At 46.7% G+C, this 24,395-nt stretch overlaps 2 protein-coding genes and 1 long non-coding RNA gene across 8 annotated transcripts in view; 2 read left to right on the top strand and 1 right to left on the bottom strand.

Annotated features, from left to right (window-relative positions):
* The window catches only part of LOC135900479 (fatty-acid amide hydrolase 2-A-like), a 143,224-nt gene extending 137,572 nt beyond the window's left edge, over positions 1 to 5,652 (top strand). For all 3 annotated transcript variants that reach the window (XM_070538366.1, XM_065429963.1, XM_070538367.1), the window contains 2 exons: positions 3,014 to 3,112; positions 4,891 to 5,652. In XM_070538366.1, the coding sequence (XP_070394467.1) occupies positions 3,014 to 3,112; positions 4,891 to 5,529 (738 nt within the window). In that variant the 3' untranslated portion in view covers positions 5,530 to 5,652. The remainder of the gene's footprint in view (positions 1 to 3,013; positions 3,113 to 4,890) is intronic.
* A 1,265-nt stretch (positions 5,653 to 6,917) lies between these two features.
* LOC135900482 (uncharacterized) overlaps positions 6,918 to 24,395 on the bottom strand; it is a 54,167-nt gene continuing 36,689 nt past the window's right edge. Inside the window, exon 3 of the long non-coding RNA XR_010563876.1 lies at positions 6,918 to 7,050. This is a non-coding gene — a long non-coding RNA (uncharacterized lncRNA). The remainder of the gene's footprint in view (positions 7,051 to 24,395) is intronic.
* The window catches only part of LOC135900480 (uncharacterized), an 88,608-nt gene continuing 80,384 nt past the window's right edge, over positions 16,172 to 24,395 (top strand). For all 4 annotated transcript variants that reach the window (XM_070538368.1, XM_065429965.1, XM_065429964.1 and 1 more), the window contains exons 1-3: positions 16,172 to 16,300; positions 16,742 to 16,799; positions 19,611 to 19,702. In XM_070538368.1, coding sequence (XP_070394469.1) covers positions 16,253 to 16,300; positions 16,742 to 16,799; positions 19,611 to 19,702 — 198 coding nt within the window. In that variant the 5' untranslated portion in view covers positions 16,172 to 16,252. The remainder of the gene's footprint in view (positions 16,301 to 16,741; positions 16,800 to 19,610; positions 19,703 to 24,395) is intronic.

Raw genomic sequence — 24,395 nt, 5'->3', positions numbered from 1 at the left:
ATAAGGCTCGATGTGACGCTCCCTTGGGTGTTGTCGTCGCTGACACTGATGGCACGATTTCCCCGCGACGAAGGGCCCGCTCTCGTCGTTGGTACCCGTCGCGGTTGCTTAGTGGCTATGGTGTTGGGCTGCTAAACACGAGGTCGCCGGATCGAATCCCGGCCACGGCGACCGCATTTCGACGGGGGCGAAATGCGAAAACACCCGTGTACTTAGATTCAGGTGCACGTTAAAGAATCTCAGGTGGTCCAAATTCCCGGAGTGCCCCACTACGGCGTGCCTCATAATAAGATCGTGGTTTTGGCACGTAAAACCCCATAATTTCAATTTTTCTTCGTTGGCGGAACGAAAGCGTGAGAAGAAGAGCGTGGGGCCGCGCAAGATGGACTGTGCAGCGACAATGGCTACAATATAGCGCCAGACTAGCGCGCGTCGTCTGTATGGAAATAAAGCCCAGCATGAGCTGCAGGACGGCTGCTGTCAATCATGCCCACGCGTCACCCACGCACTGACTCTCGCGATCTCCCGATTGGCGAGGCCGACACGCCACACTGCCACCTACGCTGCTCGCATGCAGCGTTCTCTGCGACCCATCTTACAGTGACCCATGTCGGTGTGAAAGAGGTTCGCTTATGAGCGCCACGTATCTAAACATTACCACAGACAGGCTCAGTGACCCAAGTTGGTCCGATGGTTGGTGCCCTGTTTGTTACCTCAGCATAGTAGCCCGATGCGCAACCCACTCTACTACGGACTACCTAGAGACACAGGTAGGCGGCAAAACGGTTAGAGACAAGCATACGCACATAGAAACATAGATACATAGCCCCCGGAAATTGCGCGAAGTAGCCTAGGAATGATGGTGCAATAAAAGGATTCTACATTTACAGACTAAGTCCCAAGTGGAAGCGCATGTGGTCGATGTGAGCAGAGTATGTTGGCAGACCAGAACGTCGACTACTGACTCTATGTACCTGCAGCACGCGTCCATTTTGACGAAAGGTACTCTATATGAGGTACTCCTCACATATTATCGCCAGACGCCTAATGGATTTGACCTGAGAAATGACTTTTTTATTACAATAAACAAATGAACCACCACTAAAAATGGTGAGGGTAGAGTTGCTTACATTAAAAGAGATTAAGGCCTTCAAGAGCACGAAGGTAATCTAGCAAACCTTCATAGACAGTGTATGTCACCCACATACGATAAGGAATTTCTGATCTACACGTACATATACAGATGCATGTCCAGCCGCAAAGAAGCATAAGCGGTTAAATATTTAACAGGACAAGATGACTCCCATTCTGAAGTACTCTGTTTGCATTAGGACAATTGAAAAGTCACTTCGAACTTCTCTGGCTCTTATAAACTAAAATAGCCACGTAATAATGCTGCTATGGGCAAGCTGTCAGACACTCGTAATATTTCAGCGATCAAGATCTAATAATCTACGCAGGCGTTCGCTATCCATTTGTCAAGTGTTATGAGAGCACTGAACTGCCGTCTGCGCTGGTCAAGGTGGACGCGGTTCTCCAAGTGGACACGGGCGTACGAAATGAAAAACTCAGATTCGAAGCTGATTCGGCTAGGTCACTCTCTACAGTACGTATGCTTCACAACTAGACCACATTTATTTGGGCCAATTCCACGAAATACAACTAAGCGCACTCGCGCTGACGCTGGGCGCTCCATGATCTGCTTTTTCTTGGTCCAGCATGTACGTGGCGCTACGGGAATTATGTACAATTTTATCGTTTCTCGATTCAGCCATATATGTGCGCTACAAAAAGAGCTTTTTGAACAACCCATGCTTGTTGTGCCGGATAAATTCGATCGCATACGTCACATCAGAAGTGATAAGGCATTGATTCCCTGCCTAGTGACAGGCATCGACGAGGGCTTGATATCGGGCAATGGTGATGTTACGGCGAAGTGTTAAAAAAGGGAGCCAAACTTGAAGGTGCCGAATACGTCAGCATTGCGATTGTTTGGAATGATCCCGTTGATCGTAATAACATGCGTGGGACGCAGGCGTGGGGCCAAGTTACGCTGACAACTACCAAAAATGGCGCTTACTCAATTTCACCATCATCGCCAGTGTTCCATTAAATGTGTGTAGCGTACGGCTATGCATTGCTTTTACTTGACAATTGTTTATGATTCTGATGAACTGCCGGCAGCGTGTACCACGCTTAATTTAACACGACAGGAAAGATAAACGCTAGAGTGAAGATTTTCAGTACCTTAAGCGCCAACAGGTTGCGGCAATGTGATTTTCGTTCCTTTTTAGCGATTGAAATCGGGAGCATCTGAGCACTAGGGCCATGCAGGCATCATCTTGGTATCATGACATCGCTTGACGCCCAAGTACCAATGCAGACAGTATAAAAACATAATGCAAAAAAATATACGTCCATTGAGTCTTTTAAACGAAAGACTTATTGAAGCACATTATAAGGTTCAATAACTTTAATCTCATTGTTTGATACTTAGATGATACGTCGGGCTAAAGTACCATATGAAACTACACCTAGGTCGTATCAGGACAGTGATTTATGGGAAGATAGAGGTTTGAAGTGGTGAACAGGGGTCGAACAAGAGTTGTTGCTGGCGCCAACGTATTGGCAAAATGACTTGTCCTAAGCAGTTGCTGCCCTGGCTTAGACTATTCTCCCCTTTGTCAAAAACAAACATTGACTATAGTAACATCTCTGGTTCAACCGCTGTTGATTCCTCCATCGGGAACGACCAGCATGACTTGCATTTTTGCGTTTTCCGAAAGCTGCTGGATTTATTATGCTACCCTGTGTGTGTAAATTTTTGGCAGTTCTTTTTTTATTTTAAATTCTTGGTCTATGCAACTGTTCTTTTTGTTTTTTTCTTTTCTCAGTATGACATACACCATGTTTACTTTAGCGTTAAAAAGCAGACCTTCGTTCGAAGTGCTGTGACATTGAAATGCAATCCTTAAGTGCACCGCTGACCTTTATTGTTCTTCCGGCCATGCAGGTCAACATCCGCGCTATTCGCGTGCACTACCTGACAGAAGTCGATAGGTGCTTCACGTTGTCTGCTGTCCACCCAGACGTAAAGGCAGCAGTGACAGACGTGAGTATTTCACCATTTCTACATGTGAATGTCATAAGGTATACGAGCAAGATAATACGATCCCATTGGAATTCAATTCAATTCGCTTTAATCACCAGAGAGTGCGGAGAAAAAACAAAAGAGAAAAAGCTTTTTGGAGAGGTTAGCCGGCCAAATGCTGGTGTCAGCAGCTTGACAAGGCCGGAAAACCCTTACAGTGCAAGTGGCAAGAACCACAGACAGTATTGTACCCAAACTTAAAAACACAAACAACGAATGCACTAACCGGTACGTACATTGGTCCGCATTGTGTTTACACATTAGAAAAACCCCACTTCTATACGACATGAAATTTTCAGTTTAAGGTTAATGTACAAATAAAGTAAAGTAACAAAAAAACATAAGTTAGAACATGGCGAAGAAAACTTATCATAGAATATGAACACAGCAATACTAATACCCTGTGTTTGCAATGAAATTGGTAGTTCTTGCAACGAGAAATTTATGGCGTGCTTGTACTGGTTAAGTATTCTTGGAAAGCTGTAGTGCAGTGCTAGGTGTTTCTAATTATTTCCAAATTTTGGAATATACCAGATATCACTGTTTCTAGTATACATGCGATAATATGATAATAACAATAATGTAGTTAATATAGATGTCAAACAATAATGCGCCTAATACGATCCCTTGTGTGACGCCACTTAAAACAGGGAAAACATAAGACTTGTAATTACCTAAATTAACGTGTTGTAATCGCTTGCATAAATAAGATATCACCAAGGTTAGTGGTGTACCACGACGACCGTGTATGCACAGTCTGTCCAATAACATCTCACGAGTTAATGATTCGTGCACATGCCACGAATTGCGGCATCGCAGATGCCTTCGAGATATGCAGCGTTGTAGTCTCGGTGATCCAAGGCCCTGGCTATCGAGGAACGAAAGCACATTTCAAATATTTGGAGTGCAAACTCCGAGTCAACAATTCTAGCCCAAGAATGCATCTGGGGCCCAATTCGCAAAGTGTTTCGTTCGTAGGTGCTCTTTGGTTGCCTCCTTCCCTAACGATATGTCACCAGCATCAAAATTGGACGACATTTTAACTTGCGAACAATTGTTGCGTAAGATGTTTTTGCGAACACGCATACTCTCAAGTTTAGTTTCGCAGCCTAACAGTGGTCTGATAAGTTTGCTTGCTGACCATTCGTGAAGTACGTTTCTCTGAACAGTGGAACGGAAGACATTTCAGCGGAACGGAAAGCACTCCCCCATTTTATACAGCGTGGTGCTGTATGTCATCCTTGAATGATCAGCCACCTTTAAAAAGATCTTAGGCAGATCGTATTAGGGCCAAGAAGGACATCCACTGGACTTGTCACCTGGTGCTCGGGATATTGCACGAGTACGAGCATATCACGCCTGAAGAAGTCCGTGGCGCATATGTAGCGCAGGTTTCTACAAATCTCACTGCGCGTTGAATGCGCGAAAGAAAATGTCGCACTGTGTAATGATTCTATTCCAATCATTAATTGTAAATCAATTGTATTTTCGTCTCGTGCTGCTTGGGTGCCAGTTAGGGCGCTCCTGCTGCGTTTTCACCATGATCTATTCGTTCAACGATCACAAAATAGAGTGAAGCGAGGGGTGTCGATTTATTACACTGACCAAATGTTAGAACATCAAGTACAGTGCCCTAAAAAAAGGAGCTACTCTAAAGCAGGTCTGACAGATCTCCGGCACTCAAAGCGTTCTCCTGGCGCCAGCACCAAGCACAGTTCCCATTTCTCGCGCGATCGTAGGTGGCGTCTCACCTGCGGGACAACGCGGGCCTCCGGGTGTCTCCCGTGCGGCTTCCCTCTCTGCGGCTCGCTTTCGAGATGTGGGCCGCCATGATGGCTTCGGGCGACGGGCCCGCCTTTCGGCAGGTGCTGCGCGAGAGCGGCAGCCCCATGTCTCCGGGCCTGGAGTTACTGCGCTGGATGGTCGGCCAGTCGGAGCACACCATCAACGCCATCACGCTCGCGCTCGCCGAAGGCATCGGTCCGAGCAGCAAGAAAGAATCGGCCACGACGCGCTCACTCTGCGCTCGGGTTCAGCAACTGCGACTCGACCTGGAGTCTCTGCTGGGCAGCGACGGCGTCCTGCTGCTTCCGACGCACCCGGAACCCGCGCCGTATCACGGCGTGCCCACCCTGAGGCCTTTCAACTTCGCGTACGCGGGTGTGTTCAACGTCTTGGGTCTTCCCGCCACGGCGTGTCCCGTGGGCCTGGGCGCCCGATCCCGTCTGCCCGTCGGCGTGCAGCTGGTGGCGGCCAGTGACAATGACCGGCTGACACTCGAGCTGGCGCTCGAGATCGAGAAGGCGTTCGGAGGTTGGAGGGACCCTGCAGCCGCCGCGACCGGAGCCCGAGCGAACGGTCACGTTCGTCATGTGTGAATAAAAGAATAAAGCTGACAGCCACTTCAGCATACGCCTGAGTGGTTGAAGGCGAAAGCCTTCCCGCTCACGAGACATTCATTACATGACATTTTCATTTTATTGCCTCATTACTTCCTATTGTTTTGCGCAAACAAACGTTGTGGGTTCGAATGCCTTACTTAACTCTGCCTTAATTAACGGCGCCTAATTAACTTCACCCTAATTAACAGCAAAGATCGCGGCTTCGACTCCCACCAAAGGTTGCGGGCTCGAGTGCCTTAATGGCCTCTATCTTAATTAACCGTGTCTCAATGAGCTTGGCTGCCTTAATTAACACCAAAGGTAGGGCTTTCGACTCTCGACCTTGACAGTCAATTTGAATCCAACTTGGAGATAAGGCCGGTTCGCCCATATCTCTGGTTGGATCACGAGTTCGAGTGCCATAGTCAGCTTCGTCTTAATTAACACCTAAAGTTCGAGGGTTCGACTCACACCGAAGGTAGTGGGTTCGACTCTCGTACTTCAATATGTGAATTGTAATTCAATTTGGAGATATCGCCAGTTCGCGCATATCTCCAAGTGGGTTCAACTCTTTATGAATTTGGTGCCATAAGCCGGACGGCGCAACGCAGGACAAAGGATTTTTCACCCCATTAGCCGTCTAAGGCTTTCGCCTTAATAGTAAAGCGATAGAATTTCGCTTACAGTTTCGCTGACCTTAAAGGAAGCCTGTCGCCGGGTTAGCTATTTCCTTTCTCTTTTCGTTTCCTTGCGCCGAAGTTCCTGCATGTGTGAAGGTATAAGAAGCTTGATATGGACCTAGTGCAGCCGCTCGCGATACTCGACCACTCATGATCGACCGTGCTTTGCCTTTGTTGTTTACCATAGGATAGCTAACGTGCTTCATTTAAACCTCCGCACAAGCTCACCCATGGTGCCTTTCGTACTACAAACGTCATATCGTACAAACCCAGTGTGTTAGCCATGCGCAGCATATGGTAAAACGGAGGACTGAGAAACAACAAAAAGGGATGCGGCAGGCCACTCCTAATTGCCGCGGCGCTATCTAGGGCAGACAGGCAGGCAATGGACTTTATTTAGGTCCTGAGGAGCGACTCAGAAACCCCCTTACGAGGGAGGAGCAGCTGCGGGCCGCTGCCACGTCGGGACGGGCAGGCCGTGCTTGACCGCCGCGCCGCGGGCCCTCTGGACGGCCCGTAGCTGAGCGGCGAGGTTGGAGTTCTTGAGTGCCTCCTCCCACTCTCCTTCCGTGGTGAGATGTTCGTGGTTTCGTAACGAGGGACATCGCCAGAGCATGTGTTCTAAAGTGCAGATCTCCGCAATCCGGACAATTGGGCTCTAACGAGTCCGCGTACCTGCTGACCCGGGCTAGGCTGGGATAGGATCCGGTCTGCAGCATGCGAAGGGTGGAAGAGTGAGGCCTGGAGAGCTTGGCGTGGGGCTGGGGATAGACCCTCCTGCCGAGCTGATGGTGCTTTGTAATCTCATTGAGCGCATGGAGAGAGTCCTTGTGGTGCCCTGCGTTCGCAAATAAATAATTAGATTTTGGAGTTTCAGGTGCCAAAGCCACAACTTGCTTTAAAGGAATGCCATTCAGAAAGAGACTCGTAATTACTTTTGCCTCCTGGAGTTCTTACATGCCGAAACGCATGTATTCTGGGGTTCGTCGGTGTACTGCTCGCAATGAATCTTCGTAAGGGAGGTGGGTGTGACAGCCGCTGGCAAAGAGTCTTTGTGAAACATAAAACGGTCTTTGTTTAAATGTATCTAGACTTGAGTCATCCCTGTGAAGAGTTTAGCCGAGTTATCAGCCACATCATCATCATCATCATCATGATAATGATAATAGCTGTGTCCACTGCAGGGCGAACGTTTCTTTCGGTGATCTCCAATTACTCCTGCCCTGTACCAGCTAATCGAACATTGTGCCTGCGAATTTCCTAATTTCATAATATCAACTATAGTTTTTTGCGTTCTTCAACTGCGCTCCTCGGCACCCTTTCTGCAACTTAATAGATAATAGTTCATAGATAATAGATAATAGATAATAGTTATTTGCTCTACGCATTACATGGCCTGTCAAGCTACATTTCTTCCTCTCGCGCTACCTCGAGAAAGAAATGGTGTTAGTCCAAGCGTTCGGTTCAAAATCATTACTAAATAAAATGGGGTTTGCTTCCAGCTCAGGCGTTTTTGATGTATACTATTTCTAACATTTCACATAGATACAAAAATTTTCGAATGCATTGGCATTCATAGGGTAAATCACGCGCTTTCCTGGGACTACGTTCGTCTCTAGCCATTTTCCCGCTTATCTGGTTTACTGGGAAGTCCATGGCCGAATGGGTAGTGCATTTGGCTGCTCTGCCGAGGGAACAGGATTCAAAAACAACCGCCGGGTCTACTTGGTTCACTGAGCATTTTGTAATGTGTTCATATGTGCCACTCTTCAACGAACCTATTTTCTCCCGACAAGGGTGTATTCGGGACTAGTTAGGTACCGCTCTTCATTGAAACTCCTTGACGCTAACTTGGGCAACTAGGTATGTGTGACTAGGAATGTGCCACTTCACAATAACGAAAAGATCCCTTAAATTTCCGGGATGCCAAGCAGAATTGAACCCATGTCACATGGATTCCTCAAGGAGAGCAACTCTGTGCTTTAGCAGGCTGCGCCACAAATGGGGTAGAAATGTATGGGTTTTCAGTGAGCGTATTTCAGGCCAATGCTTTAGCGAGCTGTGCGATGAATGCACTAGGTATGTACAGTGCTCACGGAATGAAACGCGACAGCGAGTATTTGGTAGAATCCAGCATATGTGCACAGAACTCGAGAGTACCGTGTCATGTCGCTATGAATCTGGTCACTAAAGGTGACTCTGAATCCGCTCTAAGTGTACACACCAAAGTTACGTCTATGCGACACAAACTGCAGCCGGTACAAAAGAAAGTCTGGGCATTAGTTAGCCCTAAATTGACGCGTTTCGTTCCGTGAGCACTGTACATCTTCAATAAGGCTTTCGCCAACTTGGGTCACGGAACAATTCTCAGCGTTTGCACTTACCGGCGCGCCCCGCTTCTCGTCTATGGACATCGTGTGACTTTTACCATCATCCCATGGTTATACGCACTTGCCTGCTTGGACTGATTGATTGGTACACCCGGTGGCCTGAGGTGGCTCCTATGCCTGACATCACGGCAGACACAGTTGTCCATACTTTCCTGCTTACCTGCATCAGCCATGTTGGTGTACCATCGAAGGTGACTATCGACCACGGCAGGCAGTCCGAGTCCGCCATTTTTACATCCCTAACATCTCTCCTGGGTTGCGTGCACACTGGCACAACAGGTTATCGCCTAGCATCCTATGGCACCATCGAGAGACTGCACCGGCAGTTGAAAGCTGCTCAGCCTTGCGCTGCCTATTGGGCTTCACACCTACCAATAGTTCTGCTTGGCCTTCGATCTACCCTCCGAAGAGAGCTCTCCTGCTAAGTAGCCCAAATGATTTGCACGTGCGCCTTACGCTTGGCGGGTGGCCCGGTCTCCGCCTCTTCCACGCCGTCTGTTCCTCATGTAGGTTATTTCGTTCAGCGTCTGCGGATTTTTTTTGCAATCGTTGCCTCTTTCGCCAACTTCGGCGCACACGAGTCCACGTAATGTTTTCCTACCCTTATGCCTGCAAACGTCCGCTCAAGTTTTCGTCCATATTGACAAGCCTTGTTGTCTTCTTCAGCCTAGCTATGACGACCTCTTCCCAGTCGCCAAGGAGTTCAGAAGGCCCCTTTACTACACTGGGCATTAGACGTAAGGACGCAATCGCTCTCGAGAGAATGAAACGACCAGTTGTCTGCAGGAGGGGGGAGGGGTGGGCACCTGTGCTCGTCTTTCTGCTTCTTCGAGTGAGGCCCTGGTCAGCCACGGCAACTGGTCCGAAGATATGCTAGAAGGAAAGAGAAGCGGAATGGATGACGGGAGGAGGAACATAATTATTGCAGTAACCGTTGCGCGGTTTATTCCTGGGTGGTTCCCTCTGACAAGGCTTCACTGGCGATCGGATGCGCCGTTGGCTCTCTCGCCACCACTGAAATAAAGTTGCGAAGTTTTTATTGCGCTTAGTAGCCTACACATGCTTCCGCAAACCCAATCAAATAGCGGCAGCAGTTCGCGCTGGGGATTCTCGAGGCAATCCTACCCTCCCCACAGCTACTGGCGCACCCGTTCCCGTTCCCAAGCCTTTCACTCAGACTGCAACACGGTACCCGATTTTTTCAGTACATCAGCGGCTCGGTGATGCCGAGGAGCGTTGACGCGCCTGCATACCTGGGCGGAAAACGACAACAGGTACCACTAATAGCGACGAGTGGTTCTCTCGACACTCCAAGTCGCTGGTTTTACGTCGCCGACACCACCAGCGGAATCAAGTTTCTTACCGATACAAGCGCCGAGATCAGTATCCTGCCGACTAATTCTGTCGATTGTACCGTTTCCCCCATCTCTCAGTTTCAAGCTGTGAATGCTACGAGTGTTCTTGTGTACCGACGCAGATCACTGCTTCTAATCTTCGGCCTGCGCCGATCGTTCCACTGGATTTTCCTCGTCGCCAACGTCAACCATGCTACACTCTTAACAGATTTCATTTTCCACTTCTCTCTTCTGGTTGACATGGCCCGAAACAAAATGTTCGACTCCAGCACAGGTCTCTCACTCACGGGTCTTCTCACCTCTGCCCGTTCGTTTTTAATCTTCATGTGCACCGTACGGGGATTTGCTCCGGAAGTTTCCCTCCATCACCGCTGCACAAGACTGGACTAAGCCTGTAAAGCATGACGTCGTCCATCGTATCGTCCCCACCGGCCAGCCGACCCTTACCACACAACGCCGCGTCCCTCCTGAGCAGTACCGAATTGCACGTCAGGAATTCGAGTACATGGTTTAGATAGGAATTTCGCGCCGGTCGTCAAGCAGCCGGTCGGTGCCTTTGCACATGGTTCCGAAACAAAAGTGGGTACTGGTGGCCTTGTGGGTATTACGGCGACTTAAACTTGGCGACTGTTCCAGACCGGTAGCCCTTACGCAGAATCCAAGGCTTCACAATGGAGTTGCTTGGATGCACGCTATTCACTAAGCTTGACCTGGAGAAGCAATACCACCCAATTCCCGTCGCTCCAGGACGTTCATGTGACTGCCATTGCCAGCCCATTCCCGCTGCTCGAAGTTACCCGTATGCGCTATGGCCTTAGAAACACCGTGCAAAATGTTCAACCCTTCATTGATGTCATCCTTCGAGGCCTGCCGCTCGTGTCGATCGCCAGTGCCTCGCCTTTTCGAGCGTCTCACAAAGCATTGCCTGTTCACCAACGTGGCCAAATATGAATTTGGCGTTCTATCCTTAAAGTTTTTGGGTCATTTGGTTGACGCCAGCGGCATACGTACCCTTCCCTCCAAAGTCACAGCCACCACTGTCACAGCCAACTCCACCTTCCCTTGCTTTGTTTGCCGCCATCAACAACGACGCATTCATTGCTATCAAAGAGGCCCTCTTATCAGCACCTCTCCCGGTGCGTCCGCAGCACGACGCCTCCACGAGCGTGACGGTAGATGCATCGGGAGGCTCAATCAGTGGTGCGATTCAGCAGTTTCTCAGCGGCCACGGGCGACAACACGGTTTTTAAAAGCGAAGCTTTTCATTGTGATCTTCGCCAGCTTTTCGTGACACCTGCGGCGTGGCTATTCTCTTGCCGAATAGGCCAACCAATTCCAGCGGAGGACGCACGCTGCGTGATCCGCTTGATTCCTCGCACCACAACCAGATGGCACACGCGTGCGTGCATCCGCGTAGGCGACAAGCAGAAGCACGCGCTTGCTGCGCTAAAACTAGTGAAACGATGGAGCATGTTTCATTAGATTGTGAAGATACCTACCCAGCTGTGGGTTTAGTCTCCTCCTCCTTGAATCCCTTGGGTGCGGGATAGCAGGGAGAAAGTGAATATGTCTGCAATAGAGATAGAGGGCCCGGCGACGTGTATTCCGCTACGTTTTAAAGCTACGCTACGTTTTCAAAATGGAACTGAAGGGTGTCTGAACCACTCGAGAAAGGCATTGGACGTTAAAATAGACTAGTTCAGAAATACTTTGCAACAGACAGTACTGCTATGTGTCCAGCAGAAGCGGAGATATCACCAATCAAAGGTCGCCTTTGGTCCCCATCGTGGTGCTTCTGGTCCTTCTTCAATGCGTTGCACTGCGAAGGCTACGGCGAAGCGGGGTGGTGCCTTCTCTACTTACTGGACTTCACCGTGGCGGGCTGTTCAGATTTGATTTTGAAGGTTCACATAGATACCACTACTTCCGGTTTTGGCGTCTACGTCCCGGCGAACTCGGAGGCTATACCTCGGCTTGTGGTTGAGTTCACGGTATCTCATCCATGTGCTATGCACATGGATACGCACACTGTACTACATCACTGCGCTCGGCAACTCTCGCACCAATGACATGAGTAGCAGTTTTCCTTCGCACTTATATATACGGCAATGACACACTTTCGGAGGGCCGAGCAAACTTGACCTTCGTGTTCGCTCGTGCGAGTACGTCTGCAGCTCCCACATTGGCTATACGATGGATGTCGCACTCCGGACTCGCGTTGAAAGGATTCCTAACGTAACGAGCTTCAACCATGACGGGGACACACCTCGAGGGCGTGCACATCAGGAAGGCGACTGGGCTCGTCAGATCTGGGTTTTCGGGCCTTGCGTCACGGCACCCAAAGATACCAAGATAGCACGTGGTTGTCCTCAGCGAACCGCAGCGAGCTCAGCGAGCGAGCTCGTCATGGCATCCGGCGGCAGCCCGGTATCTGCGCTACTCTGCAGCGTGGCCTGCGAAATTGATGGTGTTAATTAAGGTACAGGTAATTAGGTCATATAATTAAGATATAGTTTTTTTATGTATAGCTAATCAAAGCAGTGGAACCCTCGACCTCTGGTGAGAGTCGAACGAACTTGCAGATATCGGCGCCATATCAACAAGTTGAATACCGATTGACATCGTGAAGACTGAGAGTCAAACCCACTACCTTTGGTGTTAATTAAGCCCAAGTGAATTAAGGCACAGTTAATTAAGATGGAGTTAATTAAGGCACTCGAACCCACGACCGTTGATGGGAGAAAACAAGTAATAATAAGTAATGACGCATTAGAATGAAAATGTCAAGTAATCTAATCAATGTCTCGCAAGCACGCAAGCTCTTGCCTTCGTCCTCTTTAGCGTTTGCTAAAGTGACTGTCAACTTTTCTCTAAATTTATTTTTTGAAATATGTATTTATTTAGATTAGGTGTGTTAGCAAAAAGGCAAATATTCATTTTGAATTATCATAGAAATGTGCAAACGCACCAAGAATGTTTCAGCTAAGCGCAGCAAGCTTTAGGAAAGGTTTTTTTTTTCATTGAAAAATTCGTATATTCTGCTGTGCTGGTTTGCGTGCCATTACCTGCTTGTTTGCGTGCCAATTAAGAATGGATGGAGCAAGAAATAGTGCGTCAAGTGTGAAATGAATAAGTATGATTTTATCTGCTATTTTATTAGTGTATTTAGTTGCCAGCCAAGCTAGCATTATCATAACTAAAATGGGAACTTATTAAAAATTTTGAATGCATCGAACACAAAAGTGTTAGTTGCTTTCCCACGTGAGTACTTATGACATGTTTATTTTTTATTATATTTATTTCTAAATATCTGACATGGCCTTAAAGATGGCATATGATAAGGGGGGGTGGTTACGATTACATCAATGTCAAACAAGCGTTATCCAACAAGGTAAAAAAAAGGACCACGTAGCAAAAGCATTTATTCGCGCAATGAAATTGCACGCAACATGAAATTAAAAGAGGAGCAATGTACCAGGACAAGAATACTAGTAAATATTACATCAACGCAAATGCGCTACAGATTACGCGTACAAACTCGAAAGTCGACAAATCAATTGCTGAATCATCGCAGTGCAAAGAGAAAGGACTGTGCAGGCTACAATTAAACTCTGCCATCTAAGATAAACTACCAGTTCAGACAATGAATTGTGTGGGAAAACAAAAATAGTTTGTTTAGAACGATAAATCATTTAGCGTAACATAAATGCAGACCCTAGATATCACAAAATTATTGGCTAACCATATAAAAAGGTAAAGGAAAAAAAGAAAAAAATTACCGACGATTACGTTACTTCCTAATGCGAAATTTGAGCGCAGCAAATAAGCTGTTTCACCTTTTCGATAGATTGAGGCAAAGAAATCGAGCAACACATGTATGCGCTATCACAGAATATCTTTTTTTATTTTTCACACGTATTCCTTTAACAAAGACTCCACTAACAGTTCTTGACAGTCATCAAGGAAGCTTTGTGGTCGGAGAAATAGACTGATATATGTTCGACTTGGTACACCAATGCTTGATTCTCAACGGACGCCAAAGAGCTCTGCTTCGGCGACGCGTACTCCTGGATCATCTCGACGGCGGCGACTGTAAGCTTCTGCTTCGGCGGCACGCACCTCTGGATTCTGACGGCGACGGCGCTGGGCCTCTGCTCTGGCAGCTCGTTTAGCAGCAGCAGCAGCAGCAGCAGCAGCAGACGGAGGACTTCCATCGGTCGTCTCGCTCATGGCTCAGAAAGAACTGGCAGATAATTTCGCAGTGGCGAACGGCAGCGGCAATTTCGGCTCGGGCGGTGCACATATACAGATCCGCCGCCACCGATCTGGCTCTCTGATTGCCACCGCACAGGGCGAACGGCAGCGGCAATTTCGGCTCGGGCGGTGCACATATACATATCCGCCGCCACCGATCTGGCTCTCTGATTGCCACCGCACAGGGGTTGCATTGGAGGAGGAGCGAAGAAAGGAATTAAGTTCGAGCCGGCGCTTTGACAACCGGAGACTCGCAGGAAGAGGGGGGAGGGGGGCGGCGTGTACACCCAGCGGCAAACGATGGGGGCAGAAGCGCGCGCAGCAAGCGGACAACACGATAAAGGGAGGAGGGAAGAGATAGCAGCGACTGACTGATGCCGCTGACGCCGATAGTGAGTCAACCCCAGCTGCGGAGTTGGTTTCAGGGACAACGCCGCCGATGCCGACACAAACAATATGATACCCTCGCTTCCGCAGAGCTAAGAACCAGGTCTAGTTGTGGGAAGGTGGTCACGTATTCGTCGACGTGCCGGGGCCTACGCGAAATAACCGGCGCGTCGGCAACTGAAGAGCACCCTATCCGCCACACAAGAACAGGGGGGAGGGACCCTTTCCTCCTCTTTCTGCATGGCGGCGACGGTGTTCTATGCAGTCACGTTATCTTGACTCTCTAGCGGCGTCAGCGGCATCCAGCGGTATCAGTCGGTCGCTGCTAGCGCTGGGGGGATGAAAGGGGGGCGGAGCTGGTTACGAGGCCGACGACAACGCCGACGACGACGCGAAACCCAGGAACGGACGCCAAAGAGCTGCGCTCTAAAAATAAAGGCACAAGAGGGCTCAACTGTCGAGGCGGCAACGCGTTCGTGGTAGAGCACGAGAGCTGAAAAAAAAAAATGCCCGGGATATATCCTGTGAGAATATCCAGCAATACGTTGAAATAGAGGCAATGTGCCCGGAGAGATTTCGCGTGGTCTGCTTTTCTCGGCCACCTCCACGGGTGCCAGAGCCGTCGGCTAACATCGTCACCTCGGGGCAGCCAGAAGCGCGGGCCGCGTTACGCTTTCTTTTCCTAGGGAGATGCCGAATGGGACGGTGACAGTAAAAGCTAGCATTACCGGCCGCCATGTTTTTCGAGTATCGCGTTTCACTCGCTGAGCGTGGTACACGGACCTGTTATTAACCCTTCAATAACGAGTGTTGCCTACAAGCAACACAGCAGAAAATCGCTTTCCCTGCCGAGTTTCAGTACTTGGTACGAAGTTTCTGGCTGTCTTCGTACAACACTGAATGACAAGCAGCAAGCGTGATTGGTTGTTTCAGAGGAGGCGTTGAGGACTCACTGTCCTCAACGCGCTGGGACTGCTTTGTCCTCACCCCCTACCTACGTGTAGGATAAGAGGCGGGCACCCCAGCTCGGTGGAATAATAAAGTTTTCAATCAATCAATAAAATGGAGCAGAAACGCGGAATGAAAAAGAAGTTTGACATAAGACTCGCTTTCTTTTGAAAGCACTGTAAAAGCAGACAGGCCAATATCAGACCTCCGGCTGAAGTGGTGTCATACACGTGATTGAAAGGAAAAATAATGTACAACTACGGTTCACATATGGAGCTGCCGTGCTAATTCCAGGTGAAGCATTCGCCTCAAGCCATATAAGCCAGTTTGCTGGCTCGGGCTTTCCCCGTATTGCTGAAAACAATTCAGCAGAATGTTTTTTTTTTCACATTGCTGATTGCGCTTATTCTTGATGCGTTTTGCAAATTCAGATGGGAAATAAACATTTTTTTCAGGGTATTTTTATGTCTCGTCTTTAAAAGGTTAATTACATGCACCACGATATGACACCTCTGCGAAATTCGAGCGCGATTGGTTGAGGGATTAATGCACGACAGCCGTGGTCACCTGATGAACTTAGTCACCCGAGTGCGATCCTCATCATCGCCGTCATGTTTGTCAACGAGCTGCATTAAGAAGAAAGAAGCAGAAGTTGCCGCTGCCTCCCACCTCGCCGTCAGCGCTCTGCGTCGGGTTCCGACCGCAGATGGCGTGGTCCAAGGAAGGGGTCGTTACTGTCATAGGCTGCTGCTGCGTAAGTTTGCCCGGACGTACACTGCTTGAGTCTTAACGGATTCTTATACACAAGAAAAACCTCTTGGATGCTCGTGTTAAACTTGAGCGACTGCAATACGTTCGTTGGCAGCTCTCTACATCATTCGACCTCTTTATGAAAGTACTCTTGGTGCCATCTACGAATATTCTGTTGCGCTACCTCGATCCATGCTAATTTGATCAGCTGGAGCAACCAGCAGTGGAGATAAAATGGGCTGATTCTGATGGCGACGAGAATGATGATGACCAACCAGTCAAAGTCAGCACCCTTATTCGAACAGTGCGGCGATCGTGGGTGTCTGTCCACATTCTGACCATAGCTGTGAGGCTTTTGTGGTGAGACTCATTGGATCATTTCATAGCATGGTACAGATGCTAGCTTGCAGAAGTGTAAACATTTCACGTGAATATTTCTCTTCAGGTGGTGAACACAATCAGTGTTCTTGTCTACGTCTTCGGCAGCTACCGAAAAATACACAGTAAGTTCACCTACGTCGAAGCGGACATGTCGCGGCGAAATACAGAAACTTGGCAATATGCATAATGCAACATGCTGTAAATTAAATCAACAAAGCAAATCTCTTTAGCGAAACACAGTGCTAGAAATAGGGCGCTAAAGATTGTGCAAGTCTTATGTAGTATGCCTTCTCGCTGGACGTTAAATGATGCGCGCAACGTGAGATATATAAGACAGTAGGAGGCTTCGCGAGCTTTCCCCCCTCCCCCCCTTTTTTTTAGCGCTAGATGCACTTGCACTCTGCCAGAAAATGTGTGGTGATATGTAGGTCACGCTTATCACGTTTTTACTATTTCATTTAGTTGGCCAACACCTCATTTATAAAGTCAGCACGTTAAAGGAGATATCATGGCCTGAAGCACAGGCCGACAACTCTTTAGCAGGGAAGAAGTTTGGGCGTGTTGGTGGGATACATTCAGACTGGGATACATAGCGCAAAAAATGACACAGGGACAAGCAGAACACAGGACGAGCGCTAACTTTCAACAATTGATTTATTGCAGCTGGTCAGTATATATATACTCACTGGGACGGCACTACAATAGAACACACTGAAGGGAAGGAGGAAAAGACAGTCTAGTGACTAATATGCCCAAAAATTCAAGCTCTTTCCTTGATAAAAATATAGACGGCGTGCTAACGCACTCGTCACCTGCTCTGGCTATCTCAGCTGCTTCCACAATTTCCCACGTAATCTTATTCCTGTGGCGATAGACAACAACAGTTCGTTTTAATAGCGGGAAGCATGGTGCCTTCGCGTCACATTTTCTACAATGGGCAGCCAGATGCCCATCTATTGCGATGCTCTACACTTTGTTACTATGCTCCGCCAGACGCACGTTTAAACATCTGCCCGTCTGGCCCACGTAGTGCTTCCCACACGAGAATGGGATCTTATACACAACATTGCGAGTGCATGCAACAAAAGGATCTTTGTGCGCGGTAGCGCAACGAGGCTTTGGTTTCCTCATGGGACAGCTCATCACACTCAACCTCAAGAGTTTGTTAGGTGCTGTAAACGCAACGTTTACACCAGAACGTTGCCCGACCTTTCTTACGTTCTGCTGAACGTTCTGCTTGTCCCTGTGTCATTTTTTGCGCTATGTATCCCAGTCTGAACGACAACTCTTGCTTGGATTTAAAGCAATACGGCAAAAATATCTTCGCCTTTCAGCTATGTTGCAAATCATGCTTTTACGTTGGGGGAAGAGGATGCCCTAGCTCCTCAAACTGATATGTGATGTCACAGGACACAAGGACCCGGCACTGGCCGACACCATAGAGGTCACTACCGAAGCAAGTACTATAGCCCATTTCGTAATTTGTTTAGCACCTCCAACAACTATCCTATAGCCAGCAGACTTCTATATATTACAGAAAAAAATGTTGCTAAGTACAGTTACCTCACTCAGAAATTTTATGATTACTGTTGCCAATTACTGCCCCAAGAAAAAAATTGAAGAGTTACTCAAAATTTGTCCATTACTTCTAAATACACGTACTTTCCACCGAATTTTAAAAATATTGAGCAGATAACGTAAACAGAACGAACTTCTCTGGCATATTCAGCACCTCTTCTATAGTACTTCAAACATTGTTTATGTTTACTAACGTCAGAACGTATGCGAAATTGTGCAATCAGCCTTTCCTGCAAGTCTAACTTTTCCTTAAAAAGATGGTTGCATAATAATAGGCGGGACGCGCTTTTGAAAGCTTCGATGGTGCGGGCACACTAGGCGGCGGGAATGACGTCACCGGCCAACACGTCGACACCTTGTTTAGTATTCAAGTCCGGGGCCTGCCATCTTGGTTAGCTCGTAGAAGGTGTGTGGAGAAGCGCACTTGCAGGAGTGAGCGTGTGCCCTGTTGTTTTTCAAGAATTTCACCGGACAACTTTCCTTGTTTTTGTCCTGAATGCATGAGCAGCGACACTGAAAACTCACCCCATGTGCGCTCTCGGGAGCGGGGTAGTGCATTATAGTACGGACCTCTTTCGCACAAGATTCTGGCTATTCGGCATGTGGGTGCTCCGTGAATCGCGGTGCTTCGCTATTGTTGCGACTTGAACACGCTACCGGCTGGGCCAAGGAAAACCTGTAAAAATCATGAGCAGGTGGCATCCTGCCATTAACGCCCTGGATGACCGTCGCTGTCAAGAGATACCAGCACCGGTTTAATTCTTGGGCCAACATCTGGCGGAGCGTTAACATGGGGACAGGAATATTGAGCTCCAGGGCTTACTGTATGAATTGGCTGCTGTATGCACTATCTTCGGCGTTCTGCTGCAGTCCCCGCCAAATTCAACTTCCCAAAACTGCTTCACCTGCTACAGCTTGTCTTGTCAATTAACTAAACATACAAGTAGCTCGTTATCGAAAAAGGTTGACTTACAATCAGTGCTATCGAGCAATAAAGCTAATTAGACATTTATATAAAAAATAAAACAATTAATTAACGATGGCAAATCAGTTCTGTGGAATTCCGCAAGGCGAAGGAAGGTTCATGAAAAGAACAAGCCTCATCCACCCGAATTCACCACCAAGACACACAGGAAACCTATGCGGGTTTCTCAGAAATGCAATTCTTTACGTGCAAGTCTGCTTGCGACGTGCAATAGTGAGCTTCCTGTTGGGATTCCTTCCAGCGCTCGCCCCCTTTCCTATTTGTACATTTGAAATGTCCTTCCTCACTTTTCTTTTTGGGGAGAATTTGTGTTCTAAAAACTCTGGTTATGACAGTCGTACTTCTGCTTACAAAACTGTCTCGTGTGCAGGGAAAGGTGTTTACTACGATGTAGCCTTTGGCATCGAGACCTCGCTGAACCTGCTCTCCGACTTCACGATGATCGGCACTCTCCAAAACAACGTACGTTGCGACCGTCGCCAAAATAACTCGCATTTCTTCAAATGTGCCGATGATAAATTAATGTGCATGCATTCTTTGATGCTGGTAATCACGCTGTGTGGAAATAAGCGTTTGATTTTGTAACTACCTTCAACACAGCATTATGATTCTACAATACCTTATGTCTCGCATAATAAATAAATAAATAAATAAATAAATAAATAAATAAATAAATAAATAAATAAATAAGTATTTTTAATGTTTGTATTTATATATCTATTTATTTCAACTACTTTCGAGGTTTAACGACATTACACAGGGGAGTGTTAATACCAGATGCATGAAACAGATTTGTCCTGCTTACAGAATATTAGCAATGAGGGAGAAAATCTACTTAACATTTGTTATTTCACAGAATACACTAATACAGCAGAAAATATAAAACAACGATCATTTACTTGCAATACGACGTTACATTATCCATTCAAGAATGCGTGGTGGTCTAGAATAGTTGCAACTGATACTGTGAGGTGATTACACTCGTTGGATGTGCGTGATAGGTGAGAGTTAGAAAATGAAGTAGTCTGACACTGTGGAACACCGATTTTATAACACTGATCTAGACTATGTGAAATGTTACTCGGGGGAAGGATTAGCTGCTTAAGCAAATAGGGTTCAAAGTATAGCTTATAAAAAAAAATCACGGAGGATTGCGATACTCCCCAATGCGAAATTTGAGCGCAGCTGTATACTTGTTTTGATTTCATGATATACTAGGGCATCGCACCGATCAGTTCAACGAGTGGCACAGAGTCGACGCGCGGCGCTGTTTACAGACCGGCCACACCGTTGCCGGTTCCCGGCAACTCCAGCTTACACAACCGTAATGAAACGATTGCGGCGAACACTACGCGCGAAGGCGAGCGTTCTGGTTCTTTTGTTTTCTTTCCCCCGCACGGCCGGTGCCGGTGTCGCCGCGGATGCACGGACGTGAGCGCCATCTGGTGCTGCTTCAAGGTGGCTTCCTCCGCTTTCCTTCTCGCCTTGTATTCTCTCTAGCCGGATTTCATCCCCCGCTCCGCGATCGCTCTTTCACCTTTCGCTGTGCTCGTTTGCTCCGCTACGTCACCGAGGCTCTCCGACGTTCAACGCAGGAACGAGCGCCTTCGCACGCGACTGGCCACTCGAGTCACTTTGCGTGTATTCGCGGGTTTCTTCCATGCTGGGAAAAACATTGTTATGTTGCAACAGAAAGCTGTGCCGAGAGTTCATGTTGCTCCACAATTTTCCCATTCAAAATTTTCATCTAATCACAATATTTGAATAGCTGAATAATTCATTCAGACTAATTATGTATTTAGGCTGAGTGCAAAAATTAACACGAGTATCTTCAAACGACGGCAAACGTTACCTTGGTTCTGTTATTTATGTTTCAGCTACGTGGAATTTGCATATTTTTACATCTTTGTGTAGGGTACTTAAGTACCTGTATAACGTGCAACTAACAGTGATCTGTACCAGACCACCGTCAGTTGCGCTTCGCTTCTCGAAGAAGCAGGACATGTATCAAATGAGCTCCTAAAAAACACTTTGCAATGTGGTAAGCGCTGTTTAAATCATGGATGCGGGGCGCCAAAAAGGTGCGCCGTCATGGTAATGCAGTTATTTCCTCATCATCAGCCTATGTTTAGGTCTACTGCACTACTAGCTGATTTCAACATGCGCTTGTAAATTGCCTAATTGCCTGCTTTGCTCGCATATCTTTTCTTGACCGCGAATGGCGTGGACGGTCACGAACCACTCTCGCTCTATCAACGCGGTATTGCATTCTGGAGAGTAAAGTAGGGAGCACAGAAACGCAAGCAAGGGAGATGACGATTGTTGTTGTCGGACAAGATAAGCCCCGAACGGCGTAAACTTTTTCAAGAGTGTGGCCTACCCAGTTCAATTTTTTCGTCTTAATGTACACTGGAATATCGGCTATCCCTGTTTGCTCTCTGATCTACACCGTTTTCTTCTTGCCTTTTAACGTCACGCCTAACATTTTTTTGTTCGATCGCTCTCTGCGCGGTCATTAACTTGTTTACGAGCGCTTTTTTTAACATGTAATATCTGGTCCTTATGCTGACACCGGTGAAATACAATGATTGTGCAATGTTCTTTTCAACGACAGTGGTAAACTCCCAGTAATGATTTATTAATGTCTGTCGTATGCACTCCAACACATTTTTCTTGTTCCGTAAATTTCCTTGTCGTGATCAGGGTCCCCTGTGAGTTATCGACTCAGTTAAACGTACTGCTGCGCAGTCTCTAGAGGTTGATTGGTGATCCTGAATTTGTGTTCTCTTGCCAGGATATTGGACATTATCCTTGCCTGCTGCATAATAATCTTCAACCCCACTCTTACGCTTTCTCCGTTAATGTCCTGAATAATTTGTTGTAATTTGTCCCCAGTGTTGCTGAACAGGACAATGTCACCTGAAAACCAAAAGGTTTTTGAGATATTCGCTATTGATCCTCACTCCTTATCATTCACAGTTTAATAGCTCAAATACTTCTTCCAAGCGCGCAGTGAATAGCATTAGAGAGATTGTGTCTCCTTGCCTGATCCCGTTCTTGATGGGTAACTTTCTACTTTTCTTGTGGAGAACAAAGAAGGTATCTGTGGAATCTGTAGATATTTTCCAAGATATTCACGTATGCCTCCTGTACTGCTTCATTACGCAATCCCTCTGTGAGAACTGGTATATCAACTGAATCAAATGCATCCTCATAATCTATGAAATCTATTTAGAGAGGTTGATTGCACTCCGCAGATTTCTCGATTGCCTGATTGACCGCATGGAGGTGATCCATTTTAGGATATCTCTTCCTGGAGCCAGCCTGTTCTCTTGGTTGATTGAAGTGAAGTATTGCGCTTGTTCTTTTGAAAATTGGTGAATAGTTTGCACAATGCTGAAAGCAAGATAATGGGCCTATAATTCTTCAATTATATGCACGTGGGTGCATGAAATGGCGCGATAAGGCGACAGTAGCTAAGCGTACGTTTTATGGTTGCTTCGTTAGAAATGTTTTCTTCAAAACGTAAGCATTGTAGGGCTATTTTCTTCGGAAATCTGTCCGTCCATCCGTCCATCCGTCTGTTTGTAAGGCGTGACGCGATGCGCTCCAAAGGTCACATGGGGCACTAGTAGGGTATGAAGAGAAGGCCTTATGATGACGTGTGACTGCCGAGATAGAAAGTCGTGGCTATGTACCATGTGCTAAAGAGGTTTAAGAGCAATTAAGGTTAGCAAAAGACAAAGATGAATAACGAGAAAATTAAGTTAGCCTAGATAAGACTCCTTGCTACTAATGGAGTATAGTTAATTACTGATTACTATTGTTTATCGAATAATTACCTACAAGACTTATTGAAATAAATGTAGTTTGAAATAGCTAGCGTAATCAAACGTAATTAGAGTAAAAGAAGTTGTGGAGCCATTCCGCCCTGTGAAGGTGGTTGACCAGCGAAGGTGCTATGGTAATATACGTTAAGCTGGTAAGGAGTTTTGTTGGTATGTAACTATGCATATAATTATGTGTATGTCATTTATGCGAAATACAAAGAAATATCAGGAGCACACTACGTCGCGCACTACTTCACGCATTACGTCATACATACACGGAGGTACCGTCGAAAGGCTTGTAGGACGCCGCTCTACAGACGCAGCTGCGATAGAGCGCCGTTTAGACGCAGGTGGCCGTTAAACCGAGCATTGATGCGAGCGACGATATGCTGGGCCCAGTCCAAAGGAGTGCACGAAACAAAACACGTTTGTTTGTAATTTGCGTTTGAGCACGCTTCCTAGTTAATTAGCTGAATGAAACTTCACTGTGAACTACGAAATTGGGAAAGTAAATGAAACTCGGCGTAATATTAGAGTTATCTTAGCGGATAATTGTTATATAATTTGTTTCGCGATAGTTAAGATAAAACAAGAGTTACAGCCGTTTTCTGTAAGCATACTACATCCGTAGATGCTCATGTATTGACAGCAGACGGGAATTCTGTAACGTTTAGAATTTCACTGTGAACTAACTAATTGCTACAAATAAATTAAACTCGGCGTAATGGCAGAGTCATCTTAGTGGCCAATTTCAGTATGATTTTTTCCAAGATACCTACATTAGATTGAGAGCTGCAGAGCAGTCGGGACAAATTTGACTTTGCCGCAAGGCATTTTCTGTTCGCCGCCACGATTTTTTCGGAGGGTATACCCATAGACAGCTTCGCTGTAAAAATTAAACGTAATCAAGAATATATACGGGTACCTATCACTATTTGAACCTAATGAAGATGAATTACGATTAAATTATTTAAGCCTAAATAAAAGTTTTTATGACTAATAAAAGTAATGGAGCCTAAATGCGATTAATTACGATGGAATTAAGTGTCAAGACGGATAATTCAGGGTAAATAATGATAGTGCGACTAAGTATAATGAAGTGACGTTATATTACTTAGTTGAATCAAGAGTAATCCAGGTGCAATTTATCAAGCCTAGTCATGAATAATTAGGGGTACATAAGAATAATTGAACGTAGATTCGCTTGAATAACACTAAATTGCGCAAGACTAATCAGGAATAATTATGAGTATTTAAATATGATCAGCCCGATTAAGATTGAGTACGATTACATTACTTAAGCCCAACCAAGATAAATAAGGATA

This window comes from Dermacentor albipictus, chromosome 5 (assembly GCF_038994185.2).
Source record: "Dermacentor albipictus isolate Rhodes 1998 colony chromosome 5, USDA_Dalb.pri_finalv2, whole genome shotgun sequence".
NCBI lineage: Eukaryota > Metazoa > Arthropoda > Arachnida > Ixodida > Ixodidae > Dermacentor > Dermacentor albipictus.
This window is presented reverse-complemented; position numbering and strand designations above follow the sequence as displayed.